A 17,761-nucleotide genomic window follows, 5' to 3' on the forward strand; every position below is an offset into this window, starting at 1 on the left:
GAGCACCTCGAGGCCCCGCGGCCCGGGTCTGGCCCAGCGCGCCCCGCGGCGGGGAGGGGCCGGCGCCGCGGCCGCCCCCGGAGGCGAGCGGGGCGGGGGGCTGTGCCTGACGGGGAAGTCCCGGGGCCGTTTTTCGGGGTCAGCCCTGACGCCCCCTCCGCCAGAACCGTCCTCCTTTGGCCGCTGCCCGCCTCCGCTTCGACTTCTTGGACGGGAGGGTACGTCGGAGCTGGCTGGCGGTGAGGCGGGGCCGCCCCTGAGCCCCGCTGCCGGGGAGGGGAGGGCAGGGCTGGGCGCTGCCGGGGCGGTGGGGCGGGGGGGGTGCCGGCCGGCTTGTGCTCTGAAGGGCCCCGGGGCGCGCCCTGGGTTTGCCGTTTCCTCACGCGCGGGCTCGGGGACAGGAGGCTGCCGCCCCTTCGGTTGTGGCGGAGCAGCAGCTCTTCTGTCAGCCGCTTCCACCCGCCCCGCTGAAGGCTGCCTTAGAGCCCTGTGTTTACTTCGGCTTCCCTGCTTTATGGCCGGGCTACTCCTGGGGCTTATTATCTGTTGAGGCAGCTGACCTGTACTCTGGAAACTAGAGCTTCGGGAGCTTCTGGTGAGGCTCTCTAAAGGTTGAAGAGAAAGAAGCTTGCTTTCTTAAACCTCTTGTTTGTGGCACACTCGCAGGACTAGGGTGCAGCTTTTACAGGATGTCACGATATTAACTCCACCCCAAGGGAAGGCGGGGGGGCTAAGGCCAGAGTTACAGAGTTGGAACTGCTTTAAAACTTGACAGATCTCTTTACTTCCCCATTAAGGGCTTCCCATTGCGTGGCATCTGCCCATATGGCACAGGAATCGACACAGATAATCTTTGCTCTGTTCGTACTGCTAGAACAACTGCCCTTAATTCTCCTACTCGTGCGCTACCTTCACCTTCTTCTGTTACTTGTTTGGCGGTGTTAATTCCTAATGCAGCAGCCTTATATTGTCATTTACCATTTATTCTTTTTTGCTGAGGTGCTGGGAAACCAAATGCCTTCAGTTGGTGTCAGTGAGGGGAGGTGCACCTAGAATTGGTGAAGGCTTAAATGGCTGTTTTAGTGCTAGTGGGCCAGGCAGTTGTAATCTGGAAATTGTTGTCCTTCAGTCATTTGCATTTCACCTGCTAGTCCCACCAGGTAGGCGTGCAATTTCCTTTTTGTGCAATTCTTTCTGGTTGAGCAGTTCCTTTTAGGACTGTTTCTGGCCCTCTGGTCTGAACAGGTTGTTCCTGGTGTATTTTCTCTGCTCGGACTAAAGACAAAAGTCAAATAGTTGTAATTACTTGCGAGTAGATACTCTAGAATATCAAATCATGACATACCAGCGTAAATATTTAAACCTTAGAATGGTTTGGTTTGGAAGGGACCTTAAAGATCATCTAGTTCCACCCCCCCACCCCCATGTTCTGGCAGATCTATTTCCATGCTTTTAAGTTCATGACAAGTCTGTGCTACAGACAGCGCCATCCTCTTCTGAACACGAGCAACATCACTTCCTCTTCATCAGCGTCTATCAGCAGATGAGCTTGGAAATATTTGTGAAATCTATTCTTTGAAATCCTCGTGAAATCTGCCCTGAGAGGCATACCAACTCAGAGGGTGTTACTGGGTCACAGCCTGCTGTGATCCCAGAGAGCTCAAAGGGTCTCACTTAGGATCGCTATTTAGAGGATCTCGAGATGATTGACTTTAGTTAGTATTTTTTATTTTGGCCACAATTCTTGTCAGGTAATTCTGGTATCTTCCAGAGCGGGCTGTGATCCAGGCAGCAGGAGTTTTAGATATGGTTCCCAGGCAACAGGAGTTTCAGGTATGGTTAGGGAGTACCTAATCATCCCAACTCACTGTGCTTGTATAAAGGACAAGAAAGTGCCAGATCGTCCCAGCTCGCTGCACTTGTAACCACGACAAGAGAGCGGTGTTGGCTGGCCCTGGCATCGCAACGTGGCGCGGGGCGGGAGGGAGGTCTATACCACCACCATGACTAAATGTTAGAAGATGTTTGTGTCTATTAGGCTGGTATGTTTGCTGGTACAAAATATGTGTCTCTGGAGCAGATGGCAAAGTAATTGCCATCCTTTTTTTCTGTGAAGTTCTTTTCGTAGTGAGATGTGAATAATTAACTGTGTTGAAATCTGCTGTGGATCTGTAATGAGAAAACAAAAGATGAGTATTATTTTTTTCTCTATGTGGTCAAAGTTTGTTTTTTCATAACAACTGGAAATAAAAACCTGAAACAAATAATAATGACAACACTCTTTTTCTTAGGATTTGAAGATGTCTAAAAAGAAACTGAAGAAATTAACAGGAAAGGAAGACTGTCTGGATGGCCGGGATGACAAAGTAGGAACAGCTGTACTATTACTATTACCATTATTTTAATTCACACCCTCACATTCAAGAGAAGAGCATGAATTGTTTAGCAGTCTTGTGGTAGGAGGATGAATCAAGTTTAAAGGTGGGGTCCTTAAGAACAGCAGGAGGCTTGAATTGTTCAGATAACTGCAAATTGTAGCTAGATAACTAGCTTATGTTTTTTTCCAGAGGCTATGAGTAGTGTGGGTATCAGAAAATAAGAGATTTTTTTATTTTAGTCTGTCTTCCTGATTGAGGAAAGTTGAGCTTACAACTGTTATCAAACCCACTACTGTTTTCCTGCATTATGCTTTATCTTGGATTGTATATCTTAATTTTCTGATTAACCTCGAATTGTGCTTCACAGCATTTTAGCAAGCAACTCTCAAATACTTCTTTTTAACCACAGAGACATAAATCAATGACCAAAATTCTTAGTATACTCTGGTACATCTTTGTATCTAGTGAGTAAGCTTTCACTGAATTGCTTCTAAAATGCAGGTGCTACAGGGGTGATAATCTTTCTGGTCACACTTTTGTGTAGTTTCCCATTCTTTTTCTGGTGTTTGTATCCCCTCCTGGGAAGTTATTTCCTGCCAGTAGTGTAATACATATCCAGTAAATCAGTAGTTTAATAAATCTACACTTCAGTTTGCTAGATTTTTTTTTTTCCCTTAGATTTTGTAAGGTGTATATGAAATAAGAGAACTTCAACGGTCTTATCATAAATGTCTCAACAAATGTTTGGAAGTGTTTATGAATGTGATATTATGGCCTTATAAACTGAGTTACACATTAAAAGCCTTTTGCTCGTGTAGAAAATGTTGTTCAAAGCCAAATATTTGAAACTTTTTTTCTCCTGAATTCCTTATTATTCTTCTTTTAACATTATTATTAGTCTTTTAACATTAATTTATCCTAATGTGGCTTTTTTTAAATTTCTGTAATACAAAGGCAAAAACTTGGCTTAAAACCTTGTACTATAGCTGTATTGCCGTTGCTAATACCTATACTAGTTTGAAAAATACAGTTTTAACTGCTGCATGACTTCAGTCTGTTTGAGACAGTGTTAAATATGCAGACATTGACCAGTGCAAGCAACAGTGGGAACCTAAACTAGTAATAGTAAAAAGATAGGAAGCCTCTGAATAGTACCAAGTGTTTCTTCAATGTGATCGCAGTAGGGATAAGAGGTATCTTCAGCTCTTACAGGTGAGAGCAAGTTGTTTAAGTAGAGTCATATTTAGGCATGATTGTATAGGGGCTTTGGGGTTTTTCTTGTGTGGTGTAAGCATGACCAAAGATTACAGAAAACTTTATGCCTGTTGGCTTTTAGTAGTTTGCCGTATAAGTCCGTGAGCATGAGTGAAAGGAGATTTGTCACAGTGTAAATTAGAACAGCTTTACACAGAGATGTCTGGAGGAGTCAGCACAGCTGCCTCTTGGTGACATGGCCTGGATAACACCAGGTGATACGACAGCCATGGGATTGTAAACAGAACACCTAAAACCAGTGTTAGGTGTTGGAAGTGTGAGGAAGGCAAAAGAGTGAGAAATCTGTAAAACATACATTTTCCTTGACACAGAGTGCCCAGGATAAACACAGGATGGGATGAAGGTCCAGTGGTCTGTGTCTGTGGTGCCAAGGAGGAACGCGAAGCGGGGTGCAGGCCGCGTGGTCCCATTCTTTCACTTCAAGGACATATTTATCTCCTGTTCTACTCGTTTCTCTCGAAAGATGATTTTTTTGTAGCAACCTTCCAACTCTGTGCCTCATCCTCCCTTTTTTCCCCACACAACCCAGCTGCACCCCTCGCCCCAAGTCAACCTTGCTTCTTGTCCTCCCTCTTTTTTCCCACAAAACCCAGCTGTACCCCTTGGCACCACAAAATGAATGATGTCGTTACTCAAAAAATAATGACTTGACTACAGTCCCACCCACTCACCCATACCTACTAAGATAAATAGTACCCCAAGTTTGTACCTAACTGGGAGGGACGATAATCTGACACCAAATTGGAGGGACAGATCGACGGGTTTGTGCTCTCGCACCCCCCAGAAGGGACGCCTTTTGTTAAGATTTCCTCGGCTATGCTGAGTGTATCCCCAGGTGTGTGTGTGATTGCAATCCTTTTTCTTTTGTATAGTGCTGTAGAGCCAACCTGCAGTTTGTGCATTTATCGTAGGCAATCTTAAGGAATCTGTAGATGTTGCATGTAAATAAACCGTACTATTCGTGAATCTGACTGCTTCTCTTGAATGCAACCAGACTTACAGTGTATGGGCTGTTTGGGCTGGGTCAGACCTACAGTTATGGCCCCAACTGACATACCTATTAAGAGATAAATCCAGCTGCCCCTAGTCCCTCTAATCTCTGAGGATCGGCTAGAACGCAAGGGGATTCATCTCTTACCAAATTTATTCTCACCCTAAATGCAACAACCAGTCTGCTCCAAGAGGACATTTGCCCCAAACTGATAATGCTAAGAGGAAACTAACAGTAAGAAAGTTTGCTTAAAATGACCAAATTAAGTGAAAATCAAGGGATTATCAAGAAACTTGAGAAAAGAAGGCGCTAGGTTGAAAAGAAATACTATAAACATCCTGAGAACTTGTGGTTCTAGGAAAGTAGGCCTTGAAGAGAGAAAGCAGTAACTGAGCAGCAGTCAAGCTGGGCTTGATACTGCCAGAAGTTGTCGCACCAGCATGACAACCTCCCCCTGCCCCAATGGAGCAGCTCCACGGCTGGAGCATGTGCATTAGCAACAATTGTAGGAAGTGGCACAGGTGCACACACAGCTGGAGCACCTGTGTCCTCAGCTGCGTGAGTGTGGGTGCCAAAGCCTGTCATGGAGGGCTGTGAGATTAAAACTTTCTGGTACCAAGACATCTGAGCTGGTATCATTTTGTAATTATCTGTTATTATAGTTTTTTCTGTTGTGTTGCTAGTCTTGATCCTGAGTGTGTAGTTCACTGATTACCAGTTAATTGAGTTGTTAATAAACCAATAAAACACTAGTTCCTATCTGATTATAATCATGTGAGTTGAACAGGTTTTCCTGCAGCACGTTGCATCGATACAATCCTCAGTGGCAGCAGCCTTTAACAGTCTTCTGAGTTATGATTTCATTGGTTTTGCTGCTGTTACAACTCCACAACCAACCATGGGCAGAAGTTCTCAACTTTTTTTTTAATTCGTTAGGACCCCACTGGTTTCTGCAACCCTTTTATTTTTTTAAGGAAGTGCTTTCCTATGTGGAAGTAAACCAGCTTAAGGCCTCATTAGGCCTTTGCAGGCCTCTCTAGTTAGGAAAATCTAACTAGGTCACAGCAGTGACCTAATGGCCTCACAGAGTCAGCATGACCCAATTATTGAAGGAGTGAATTATTTGTAAAAGGGTGTACTGTTTGGAGCTTCCTTATCTGTGACCATTCTCTGTTGTAATTTCCTATGTCCTGCTATAGTTTTGAGAAAACTGAAGCTTATAACCCAAAGGTATATAAAAATTAAGTGCTTTGTGGGGCAGAGTTCATATCACCAGAGTCTGTCGCTTTGCTGCTCTCAGTTCTTTCCCATAGCTGCAATAATCAACTGCTTTCAGTTCTGACCTGATCAAAGTCATCTTACAGTTATTCTGCAATATAAATGCAACGTAGTTTGCAATATAGGTATGCCGAGCAGTGGTATAACTTGCTTTCTAAACAAGGACTGTTCAGACTCTTTGTTTGGGGACTATCTTTACTCTTAATGAGGCCTACATAACTGCAGGTTCACACTGTTCCACCTAATTAGTAAATCTGATGAGAATTAATAACACATCTCTTCTGCACAAAAACCTCCCATAGACATATCCTCTCTTGGACCTTACCTAAGGGGTATCTGGAAGTAGTCTTCAGGTAACTTTCTTTTCCCTAAGAATTTTTATAAATATACAAAAATGTATATTTTACATACTAATATACTTGTAGAGTATATGAAACACATGAATCGTAAATGTGTTTAATTAGTTGAGCTTTCTCTATTTATAACCCAGAACTGTTTGCCACATTTTAATTTTTCCCCTTGTGATGTTCTTAAATGCAACAAAATCTAAATGCTAAATTATAGCAAGGTATGTGGCTGCCTTTTTCAAAGTTAACTTATTCAACATCATAGTGAATCCAGTATGAAATAATAGCTTATTTCATCTTATGAAGGTTTGTTTTAACTGCAGTTTCCTCTATAATAAGCTCTTGGATTTTTTCCTCTTTCAGAACTCTGAAGACACAAGATCTTATACCCATACAGTGAAAGGAGAGACAGAAGTTCAGAGGTAAATTCTTGTTCTGTCATTAAATGGAACTACTTAAAAATAAAACAATCACAGGCTTTTTTTAATACTGAATTTAAGAGTTTTGTTTGACCTGTTCACCAAATAAAATACGGTATTTTAACTGATGGCATTGCATTAATGAGTGGATTCTGTCTAAGCTGGGAAGTTTGAGGTAGTTGAGAACACAGGATTCAGAATTACTGTCTTTAACTGTAATGTATGATACTACAGTTCAGATAAGGTAGGAATTATATCCTTCCAACACTGCTGTTATAAAAAGATCAATTTTTTTTTTTGTCTTGAGCACTACTTTGTTGGTCTGTATTTCACATTACATGTTTTTCTTAGCAAGAAAAGGCTCCAGTGAAGTCTGGAGGATAGTTCTGCATTGTACTTAGTACCTTTAACAGTTTCCTGTAGTCCTGAAATCATTGACTTCTGATGCTTGAAGTAATTGTTTCCAAGGCAAAGAAAGCAAAAGCAATCTTTCACCTTGAGTGTAGCAAATGTAAACAGTGTTTGGAAACTAATTCATGTAAAGTTTGAATCCTGAGATGGAAAAAGCTTTTGATTGTTTCTTAACCATGGCAAAATCTTGTTGCCGTTTCTCTCAGACTGGAGTTGTAAATTATAGGACATTTAGCTGTGTGTATACATGCTGTTAAGCACTGTTTGTTAGTACAGTATGATACACTATGTCATGCCAAAACTGTCCAGTCCAGTACCTCCCCCCTGACAGTGGCCAGTAGGGCTTGCATAGGAAGGAATATGTGAAACAAGACAAGTACAAAATGATTTCACCTGTTGTTTACACCCTTCCAGCTTCTAAGAACCAGTTAGGGGTCTCCTAAGTCAGAAGTTGGAGGCCAGTCAGAGCATTTAAATTACCTGTCCTGTGTGAGTTTGTCAGATGGCCTTTACCTCCCCAACATTTTTGACAACACTGTTATAGAGTAGGATAGAAGCTTTCTTTGGATATTTTAAACCTACTGTACGATAAATTTATCAAGTACTTTCTCTGCTCTTATAAGAAAGTTTCCTATTCAGTTTTCATAACATTCATGATTTCTGTAGGATGTTACTATAGTCCCATCAATCGTTCCTTTTCCAAGCTCTCCAGTCTGTTTATCCTGCGCTGTTTGAACGCTGTGTGGTGTTTGGCACTGTGTGACCAAGCTGAGCTGCTGCACGCTCAAATTTTAGGGTAACACACCTCATATGCCATTAAACTGCTCTTAAGACTTATCTGTGTGACAAGATGAAACTAAACTTTGTAGGGCATCTCTCAAACCAATAGCTAGTGAATGCAGAAAAAGCTTTTTCTTAATTTTGTAAGCTAAAAAGCTGTGCAGCTAGGCAAAATGTAAGTACTAAAAATGCTGTATCAAACAATTTTAAAGGACAGATGTTGCTGCAAGTTCCTATTTAAGAACATACCAAACTAGTACTCATACTTAGCTGTAAGTGCTTAAATCCAGGGCAGGTTGGGGGTTTTTTGGTGTTTATTTTTTGTTCTTTTACATTACCTGAGCTAGATTACATTACTTTTTTTGTTATGTTTCTATAGATTCAAAATAGAGAAAGATGGGCAAGAGAAGAAGCAAGACCAAAGTTCTACCATTTCTCATGGCACTGATGGACGATCCCAAGGAAAATCTCCAAATAGAAGCAAATCCACAGACAATTCTTTAATCCAAGCTGAAAAGCAAAAGAGAATAGTTATCCAATTCAAAGCCAAAGAAATTAAACATGGAAAAAGTACACGCACTCCTGATGTAGTGACTACTAGCAAAGAAAGTTATAACAAAAGTCGTTTTGATGGCACAGAAGGAAAAAGACTCTGGCATAGCTTTGCAGTTCAGAGGCACAAGGCGCTGAAGAAAAAGACAGAGGAAGCTGAACTCTGCAAACTAAAGTTAAAAGCGGAACAAACTATGTTGGAAAAATTTAAGTCATCTGCGTACGATTCACATGTACCACATAAAAAGGCAGATAGATCAAAAAAACGGAGTGAAGATGTCAGAATTCAAAAAAAGTCATCTGACACCTCTACAAGGACTATGTGTGATGATAGGCCTTTCACCAAGAAGCTAAGTACCTTATCTAGGACTTGGGAAGAAGAGTATGAAGAAGAATATAAGGAGTTTTCTAAGAAAGAACGGCACATGAATAAACATACACCTTCACACTATTCAGCTGAAACACCACGACGATGGGACTCTTCTAAACGGAAAAAACAGGATGCTGATACCAGTGAAGCTACTGGTAATTCAGGGACTGAAGAAAGGGACTTTGAAGCCACAGCATTTTGTTTTAAGCAGGTAATGAGAAACCAGTTCTTTTTATTATGCAGGTAGGTGTTTCAGGCTAGTTTCTGAACGGCAGTTTCTATATGCAGACTGTCGTCTTACAGATTTCAAACAGGATTGCATCACCAACTAGCTGGATTTTTCTGATCCCAATGTAAACCACGTTAAAATGTTCCTCTGCTCTGCTAAATGGTTAAACAAGCTAGAAGAATAAAGGTCTTGCGTATTAGGACTGTGTCTGCATGTATGCTTCCATACCTTTGCTTTGCTGCTGGGGGTGTGGAATGCTTCCATTTAGGTATAAATCAGCAGAATTTTTTTTGAACTGACATGGTTGTATCGTTTTTTGAATGAATAAACTGAACCAATGAAAACTTGCCTGCCAAACAGGTTCTCCTTGCTGGCAAAGTGATGCCGGGAGAACTTGTAGATCTGGGACTAAATTTGTACCTTTCCTGCAGAACTTCACGTTTGGCTGTAATTGTTTTGTTTCTGAGTTCTAGCCTGAACTGCACCTCAACTTTATCTTGAGTGTGGTTACTTTGTTGTTCTCATTTAACATGCCTAACATTTTTGGAGATTTCAGTTCACGTTATGGTAGCGCGATCGTTTTGTGCGTATGTGAAAATAGTAATTACATGTGGAATCATGGAATCGTTGAGGTTGGAAGGCACCTCTGGAGATCGTCTAGTCCAGCCCCCTTGCTCAAGTAGGGTCAGCTAGAGCAGGTTGCCCAGGACTGTGTCCAGTCAGGTTTTGAATATCTCTAAGGATGGAGACTCCACAACCTCTCTGGGCAGCCTGTTTGAGCACCTTCACTGTAAAAAAGTGGGGTTTTTAATGTTCGGATGGAATTTGCTGTGCTTCAGTTTGTGTTCATTGCCTCTTGTCCTGGCTCTGGGCACTGCTAAGAGTCTGGTTCCATCTTTACACCCTCCTATCAGATATTTATAAACATGGATAAGACTCCCCCTTCTCTTCTCCAGGTCAAACAGTCCCAGCTGTTTCAGCCTCCTGTATGACATGCCCCAGTCCTTTAATGGTCTTAGCAACCCTTTGTACAATTCACTCCATTAAATTCATGTCTATCTTGTGCTGGGAAGCCCAGAGCAAGAATAACAGTCACAAACCTGCAAGACACTGGAAAAACAGGCTTACTGTGTAAACCACCGTATTTATTTTAAGGGAAATGCATCCTTCTAAACCCTGTAGATGCTGCTTCGTGGATATCAAAAATAGGTTTTCTGTTACCTATTCAGTTTACTTGGGAATACTCAGCGTTCTCTAAAGAGCACTCTAAAAGACTGATACATGTTCTATTTCTGTTCCTGCTTGTTTCTAGAATGTTGAGGTACCGTGCACGTCTGACTCCTACCAAGAAGGTGAGACCATAAAGTCTGTCCAAAAGGTTAGTGATGTGCTTGTTTAACACGAAAGAGCTATATTCCGAAACTCTTGACATGAGGATCACTTGTTCCTCAGTCTTCCTTGATATTCTGTATTGTTGGTATGTTTTTTTTAATTCTTTCTACAGAGCTTTGAAGTCTTTCCACCCCTTCAAAACAGTCAGATCCCAGAAACAGACCAAGAGGTTAGTAATGCTTTAATTTAACGCTTCTAAGTTGTATTAAAAACTCATGGCACCGAGGTTGTGTAGGTGGACAATTCCATGACCTTTCCTAGTATTTTACATTGTTGCCTTATGTCAACATGCTCCACATGTCAAAAAATGTGGAGCATTTTTTTCAAATACTAAACAAACTTGCTAAAGTATGGCTAATTGGGAACTTTCTGAGATGGAAGGATTGCCTTTCTGTTATTCTCCGCAATGTAGGAGGCCTTCATATTTGCTTACATACTCTAGGTATCTTCTTTTCCATCCTCTAACTTTCAAATTGGAAAAGAGATTGGGTTTTTTTTTAAGAAACACCTGTCAGGAAACTTGCAGTCAGTGTAGCAAAAAATGGAACAAAGTTTTTGTGTACCAGATAGAAAGGTCATAAACAAATCTTCATTGTAGGCCATATTTTAGATGTCTTTTGTGGACTACTTATAGTGGAAGATGTGCAGAAAGTCCTCCTTTACATTTGCTGTACCAACTTAAAATTTTTCGTGCTTGTTTTTAGTCAGTTTTAACACAACAGCATTAATGTGACAGTATTTTTTTCGGGAACAATTCAGAAGTGATTACTTGCAATTGATTTCATACATGCAAATTTTTATTCATTGTAGATGCAGATAGTTGAAGATTTGCATGTTGCTCGTGTTCAGAAGAGCATGGCGCTGTCTGTAGCACAGACTTGTGGAGAACTTACAAGTATGGAAATAGATCTGCCAGAACAGGATTTAAATATTTCTGCTGGTATGTCATGATGTTCTTTGGTATCTACTTGCAACTAGTTGTTGGTTAATGGTCTGAGTAGAGTACACAACTGATTTTTTCGCAACTGGGTTGTTTTTTTCTCTTTTTTTTTTTTTTTTTCCCCCCCAGAGGCCTTTACTTCTGGTCTGAACATATTGGTGGTGATTGATACAAATATAATGATTAGTCACCTTGAGTTTGTCAGATCCCTGAAATCTGAGGATATACCAGGTATGTGAATACATGGTGATCAATAAGACATTTTAAGAAAAAACAGATGTTGTAAGAACTTCAGGCTACGTGAAGAAAAACAAACCTGGGCTTCTTAAAAAGGCAGCAGGTTTCATACAGAGGCAGAAGCAGAAGGCTCACACTTAAAAGGCTGACTCTTAAGGAAAGTTCAGCTATGCAAGTAGAACCCACTATGCTTATACCTACAGAGAATCACGGTCGATGTTCCCGGGAAAGTGGATGAGTTCTTAGAGGTAAATAAGTCTTACCTATTGTAAAAAAAAAAACTTTTAAACATTTAATCCATTACTAATGGTAATGATGTTTTCTGATCTCTTTAGCATTTTCTTTCTAGTCTAAAAAGTCTAAAAACTTTTAAAATCTGATAAGCAGTCATTATTTCTGTCTTGGTAAAGGTTACAGAATTCATGAGATGTGTGAGCAATTTCTCAGGAATTCAGATTGCAGACTCTGGCTTTAATGTTTGGCTTTATGTTGTGAATCTTTTAGTGATTTAATGTTAGCAGGATTGGGATCATGTGTGTCAGTTGTTGGTAGACATATTTGGTATCTATCAGAATACTTAGGGTGCTTTGATGCTTTCAGGTAATGAATACACTTATTCTGGCCACCTGGAAAATAACTTTAATAGGGGCCTGAGTAATTTTCAAGAATGTGTCAGACTGTATTTCTCTCTCCCATACTAGGGGTGGTGTTGCATTGGGATGCCTTTTTTAGAATATTGCATTGGTGCTGCATTGGCATGGGATGCCTTTTTTTAGAATATTGCAGCTCCCAATTTCTTGTCCTGTACCAGACCTATTATGTACAGAAGATTGCTGATTCCTTACCTATTTATTACAGAGCAGATGGATATCAATGCATTTTTTCAAAATTGTATTCTTATAATGTGAATGAGAAAGAAAACAGTTGAAGTGTTTGTCATGGGTGGATGTCATGGATGAGGGATTTAGATCACTTAACGAATCACTGTCAAAGATATTAGCAAAAGTGATTTTAACATGAATTTGTAAACATATGACTTAACAAAGTTTGATAGTGTGGTGGTTTAGCCCCTCCGGGGTCTGAGACCACGCGGCCGCTACCCCAGGACAGATAGTAAATGTGACAGTGGTTTAACAAGATTCAATGACAAGGTTCACTTGATACTTACTGCATAGAGGACAGAGTCAGACAAAACTGTCAGGGAGACCCTCCTGTTGAGTCATGAGGTTCAGAATGGACCCCCTTGCTTTCTAAACTCCTCCTCAGAGGAGTCTAGGTGCAGCTGGATCCATTCCTAGTCCCACACTTGGTCAATGGTTTACATCTAATAGAAAGATACAAAGGGTAAGGAAAACCTTCTGTTGAGTTACTACACCAATTAATGTTGTGGAGGCTCACAAAATTAACTTAGGTAGGTTTTATAAGCTCTAAGGAATTTTGTTCTAATCAAAAATCATTTAATACTTTGACAATATCAGCAAACCACAGGTTCAGGATGTAAGATGGGTTAATTACCGCATGACCAATTTAAGAATTCTCAAGCTTTAGAAATGATGACCCAAAATGCGCAAATCGCTCACCTAAAAGATGGGGGCTCTCAACCTCGAGGACTTACCTCAGGCAACATCCCGACCCAAGGAGAGAGTCCCCGACTGCAGACCTGGTGCTCCAAGGAGGACTGGTGTCATTTCTCCTCTGGAGAGACTCCAGTTATACCCTAGTCGAATCTGATCTGTGGTCAAAATATGGTCCTGTTTGTCCACACTGGCTGAGGGTCTGAGCCTTCGACCAAAGTGCGGATCTAACAATAGCCAGTTGTGCAACCCTGTTGTGACCAAAATCAGCAGATGTTGTGGTTATTTGAGTCTGTCCAAAGTCAGCAGATATTTGTCAGAACTAGCAGATATTTTTATATTTTGCTAGAGACCAAGGTCAGCAGATGTTTTTATGTTTCACCAGAGTTAGCAGTCTGGTGGCTCAACGGTCTTTCATCAGGGGTGGGTGCACCTACCACAGTGGACCAATAGAACAGTCATTACGTTTCTGATTTAACATGTATTTCATATATAATAGTTTTAAAATTCAGACCATACTTACATACAAATAAATCCATGGTGCAATATCCATACTTCCTGTTCCTGGCATGGAATGCTGGTTGGCAATTAGCGCAAACCATTGCTCTGTTTATTTGATGACTATTTTGGCACAGTGACTGTTGCGGTCATTCAGGTATTTTCAGGCTGTTATTTCAGCTGCTGTCACCTTGCTTCAACATCTTACAGTGAGTGTGTGACAAGATGATAATTGCTGTAAATATATTTTGTAATATTGCTGCACACTGTTGTCAGAGTATTCTGTTGATTAAAATTGTGTCTTCCTTTTCTTTACCTAATATTGTCATTTTTACACAGAACCAATGTAATGCCAGTTTGAGGTTAGGTTAAAGAGAACTTGGCCTTTTTCAGTTGTTTATTTTTTAATGCTAGATACTCTTGAGCATGGAATGTGAAAACTGCTGGCAAAATAGATGTGTGAACTTAGATAAACATGACATTTGAATTAAAAGTTATCTGTAGTAGTTTGCGTGGCTCTTCACAATGTCTTTCTTTTTTGGTGGTGTTTTTTTTTTTTTCCTCTTCATTCCAGGCGTTGGCAGACTTGCACTAATAATTCCCTGGGTCGTTCTACAAGAGTTGGACAACTTGAAGAAGGGGAAAATGTTGCAGCATGTTCGGGACAAAGCTATCCCTGCAGTCCAGTTCATCTACATGTGTCTCAAAAAACAAGATTCAAAATTGTGGGGGCAATCCATGCAGCTCGCTTCTCAAAAAATATGTAATATACTTGCGATCAGTTTGTTTTGGGTACTTAATCCTTGCAGTTCACCTAGTGTGAACCTTAGCACTAAATTTTGAGTTTAATACAGTCTTCACTCTGCAGTTTGCTGATTAAAATTAGCTAATAGTTTACAGCAGCCTTCAGAGCCTATCCAAGGATGCAAATACCTTATTCAATTAGTGCTTTGTTCACTATTGTTTTGTCAATTGTTTCTCACTTTTAGCTACATCTATTGCTGAGTGGGGGATTACTTAATGAAAATTCATCTAGTTACTTCTACCTGTGAGCTAAGGATATGTTGTGTGCTTTTACTTTTTACTTGGTCATCACAAAATCTAACATAGTTTTGGTGTGTCTCACTTGATGTTTTCTGGCAAACCGCAGTGGTTTGAGTGGAGCGGTACCTAAGAATTCAAAGCTCAGATTTGTGTTTGGATTACACTTCTGTGTCGTTGTTTGGAGAGTATTAAATTTAAAAACAGTACCATGACAATGCTGAAGTATTTCTTATGTTGAGTTACTTCTGAACATGTCAGCACTGTCTTATCTAAATTTGCAGATGGCCTGAGTGACGAGAACAATGATGATCGTGTTTTACAATGTTGTCTGCAGTATCAGAACCTCTTTCCTCAAGCTGTTGTCATACTCTGCACGTGAGTTCCTGTGTGGTTTTAGGTCTCTGATGAGGTGTAAGTTAGTCTCATGCTAAATACCCTATTTTCCAATCATACTGTAAAATGAGGAGCTGTGTCTGAAGTAAGCTTTTTGAAGAGCAATCACCCTCTTAAAAGCTAGAGTAGAAGGATATAATAAAACACAAAGATTGTAGACTTAATCATCTTTATGTGCTTGAGGCCTGAAGTAGAATTAAGTTTAATCAGTATTCAATTTTAAGACTTTTTGAAGCATAGCTGTCTCAGATTTTACTCCGACTTCTCACAAAAAGTGTTACTGGAGTTACAGAATCGGAAAAAAAGATGCATTAATGATTGAGATCCAGTTACTTTGTTTCTGCTCACCTGTTTTGGAACAGTGATAAATATTGTCAGGGGTTAATCTTAGAGGGAAGGTGGAGATAGATTTGCCTCTGGTTTGGGGAGGATGAGAGGCGTTTAAGGTTGATCTTGGAGGGTGGAGATAGGTTTGCCTTTGTTTTTGTTTTGTGAGGATAACAGCTGACTTCTGAGTATTGATTCTCAATTTTATACAAGACACATGAAACTATTTTTTAAAGGGCTAATATTCCTCGACAGGCACTGTAAACAGCTTGCTTTGGTCTTTGCTAGAACCATTTCTTGCACGGTTTCAGTAAGTGGAGTTAAGACAGCAGGCATCAGTTGGTTTATTTAAGTTGACATGTGGATTGGGTTGCTGCTGAAATTACTCTTTCAATCACAGTATTGGTAGGGCTGTTGATAATCATTTTGGGTTTCTCTGAGTAAAGAACAAGAGGTGACTTCAGAAGTGCTTTTCTTTTGAAAATCCATTTATCCTTTATCGATATAAGCAATGGGATTTTTTGAGAAAGTGCTAGGAGCCAACTTTGTACTGCATCTTTATAGTAGTTCTGCTGGAGCTGTGTATACGTCAGGGTGGCATCTGGGGCAATGATTTGGCTAGCAGAACAGTAAAAAAGGGTGTAGAAAGTGAGAATTTATTATAGCAATTAAATAAGATACTACTGTCTTAGAATTATTTCCTTGTTTGCATTCTAAGATCATAGCAACTAGGCATCATTGCTGTAGTATTTATAGCTGTTTTTTTTCTTAAAGCAAACCTAGAACCTGAAACATTTTTCAGTATGTTTCTAATTTTTTCAGAATAGATGCTTTACTTAATTTCCTGGTTTAATTTTTTGAACTGCTTCTAAATGCTTGAGAAAGAAAACTTCATATATAATGCTCAGAAAATAGGCTTGCAAAAGACAGTTTTTCAGTGTGTTGCTTTTATTACTTACTATGTAGTAATATCAGTTTTATGTCAATAATTAATTCTCTTTTCCTAGGGATGATAAAAATTTATGTAATAAAGCCATTGTGAGTGAGGTCAAGGCATTCTGCAAAGCTGATCTGGTTACTGCTCTACAGAATCTGAACGTAAACAGACACCAGAACTGTCGTGAGCTGCAACAGTCAAAATGTAATAAAACTGTTTAATGTACATGTATACATCTGCTGGTTTTTGAGTCCCATAGCAATCAGTGTAGAAGAGCGAGAATAGTTTCTACTATAACTTCAGCTTTCATATACTTTGAATCCTTAGGAATGCTTTTTGTTTGGAGCAGATTTTTTTTTTTTTTCCAAAGGTTTTCTGAAAGTTTGAGACCTTTATTAAAACATCTGTCTCTTAGAGTTCTAGGAAATTCAAATAGGACATATTTTTGTTTTCGAGAAAGAAAAACAGTATGCATTTCCTGTGTTTATAGTCATTTAAAAGGTATCCTGAACGTTTTAGGACTGAGAAGGGTTTTTTCCAGTTGAGCCAGTTTGGGTCCTATTCTTAGTAGTTGTAAAATTCAGTATGCTAAGATCACTTCTTACATTTTATGCTAATACTTCTACCTTCATCCCAGACAGTAGAACTTGATTCTTGGGTTCCCTGTTCGTTTTTCCAAAGATACAAATACCACTTACAGTATTGAGAAGTAATCTTCTTATACTTGCTGATACCCCCCCAGGCTGTGTATAATCTAAGTTATTTAAGGAAAAAAGAAATGTGGAATAAGATCACAAATGAATAATGCTCTGGGGAAATTAATCTTCTTGGTTAGTAGCTCATAATTAAAAATATCCACAGTACAAGTGGGTATAACTAGAAATACTTGAAACCTAATTAGGTGTAGTCCATCTGCTTTGTAATATAAAGTGCAGTCTGTCTTTATTTATGGGGCAAGTTATTTGTGTACTAATACAAATTAGGTATAGAAACGGTTACAATAAGTAACTTTTATTGTCATTGGTTTGACAGATACAGAATTCAAGAAAACAGGAGGAGATGATGCTGGTCCTCCTGCACGATTCCCAAATATACTTCCAGACCTTGAAAAGAACTTGGGAGAAGCTTTATCTTGTATTTTGGAGACTGAAATGAAAATTGCGTTTGGAAACCTATGGATGGAGGTGGTTTCTTATGTCATCTTGCTTCATATTTCAAGTATTAAGTTTAAATGTCCTTGGTATTTTAATGATATTAGTACCTGTGCTAAGCCAGGTAGCTAAGTCAGCTAGTTCACTAACAGTAAACAGTTCAGTGTCCAGTTTAACTATTTCATATTATAACAAGGTTATACTATTTGACTAGTAACAACTGTGCAGTGTTTTAATA

At 39.8% G+C, this 17,761-nt stretch overlaps 1 protein-coding gene across 9 annotated transcripts in view; it reads left to right on the forward strand.

Moving 5' to 3' along the window:
* Positions 1-62: 62 nt before the first annotated feature.
* The window catches only part of SWT1 (SWT1 RNA endoribonuclease homolog), a 42,874-nt gene continuing 25,175 nt past the window's right edge, over positions 63-17,761 (forward strand). For 7 of the 9 annotated variants that reach the window (XR_012629926.1, XR_012629927.1, XR_012629929.1 and 4 more), the window contains exons 1-12: positions 63-218; positions 2,292-2,366; positions 6,633-6,691; positions 8,259-9,012; positions 10,343-10,408; positions 10,535-10,591; positions 11,233-11,362; positions 11,492-11,593; positions 14,246-14,434; positions 14,997-15,090; positions 16,443-16,576; positions 17,405-17,556. Coding sequence is in view for 5 of the 9 variants with exons in the window: in XM_074877124.1 (XP_074733225.1) it covers positions 2,301-2,366; positions 6,633-6,691; positions 8,259-9,012; positions 10,343-10,408; positions 10,535-10,591; positions 11,233-11,362; positions 11,492-11,593; positions 14,246-14,434; positions 14,997-15,090; positions 16,443-16,576; positions 17,405-17,556 (1,803 nt within the window). In the remaining 4 variants the exon portion in view is untranslated. The remainder of the gene's footprint in view (positions 219-2,291; positions 2,367-6,632; positions 6,692-8,258; positions 9,013-10,342; positions 10,409-10,534; positions 10,592-11,232; positions 11,363-11,491; positions 11,594-14,245; positions 14,435-14,996; positions 15,091-16,442; positions 16,577-17,404; positions 17,557-17,761) is intronic. The other 2 variants (XM_074877125.1, XM_074877127.1) reach the window with 2 other exon arrangements.

The sequence above is a fragment of the Strix uralensis genome, chromosome 8, assembly GCF_047716275.1.
Source record: "Strix uralensis isolate ZFMK-TIS-50842 chromosome 8, bStrUra1, whole genome shotgun sequence".
Classification (NCBI taxonomy): domain Eukaryota; kingdom Metazoa; phylum Chordata; class Aves; order Strigiformes; family Strigidae; genus Strix; species Strix uralensis.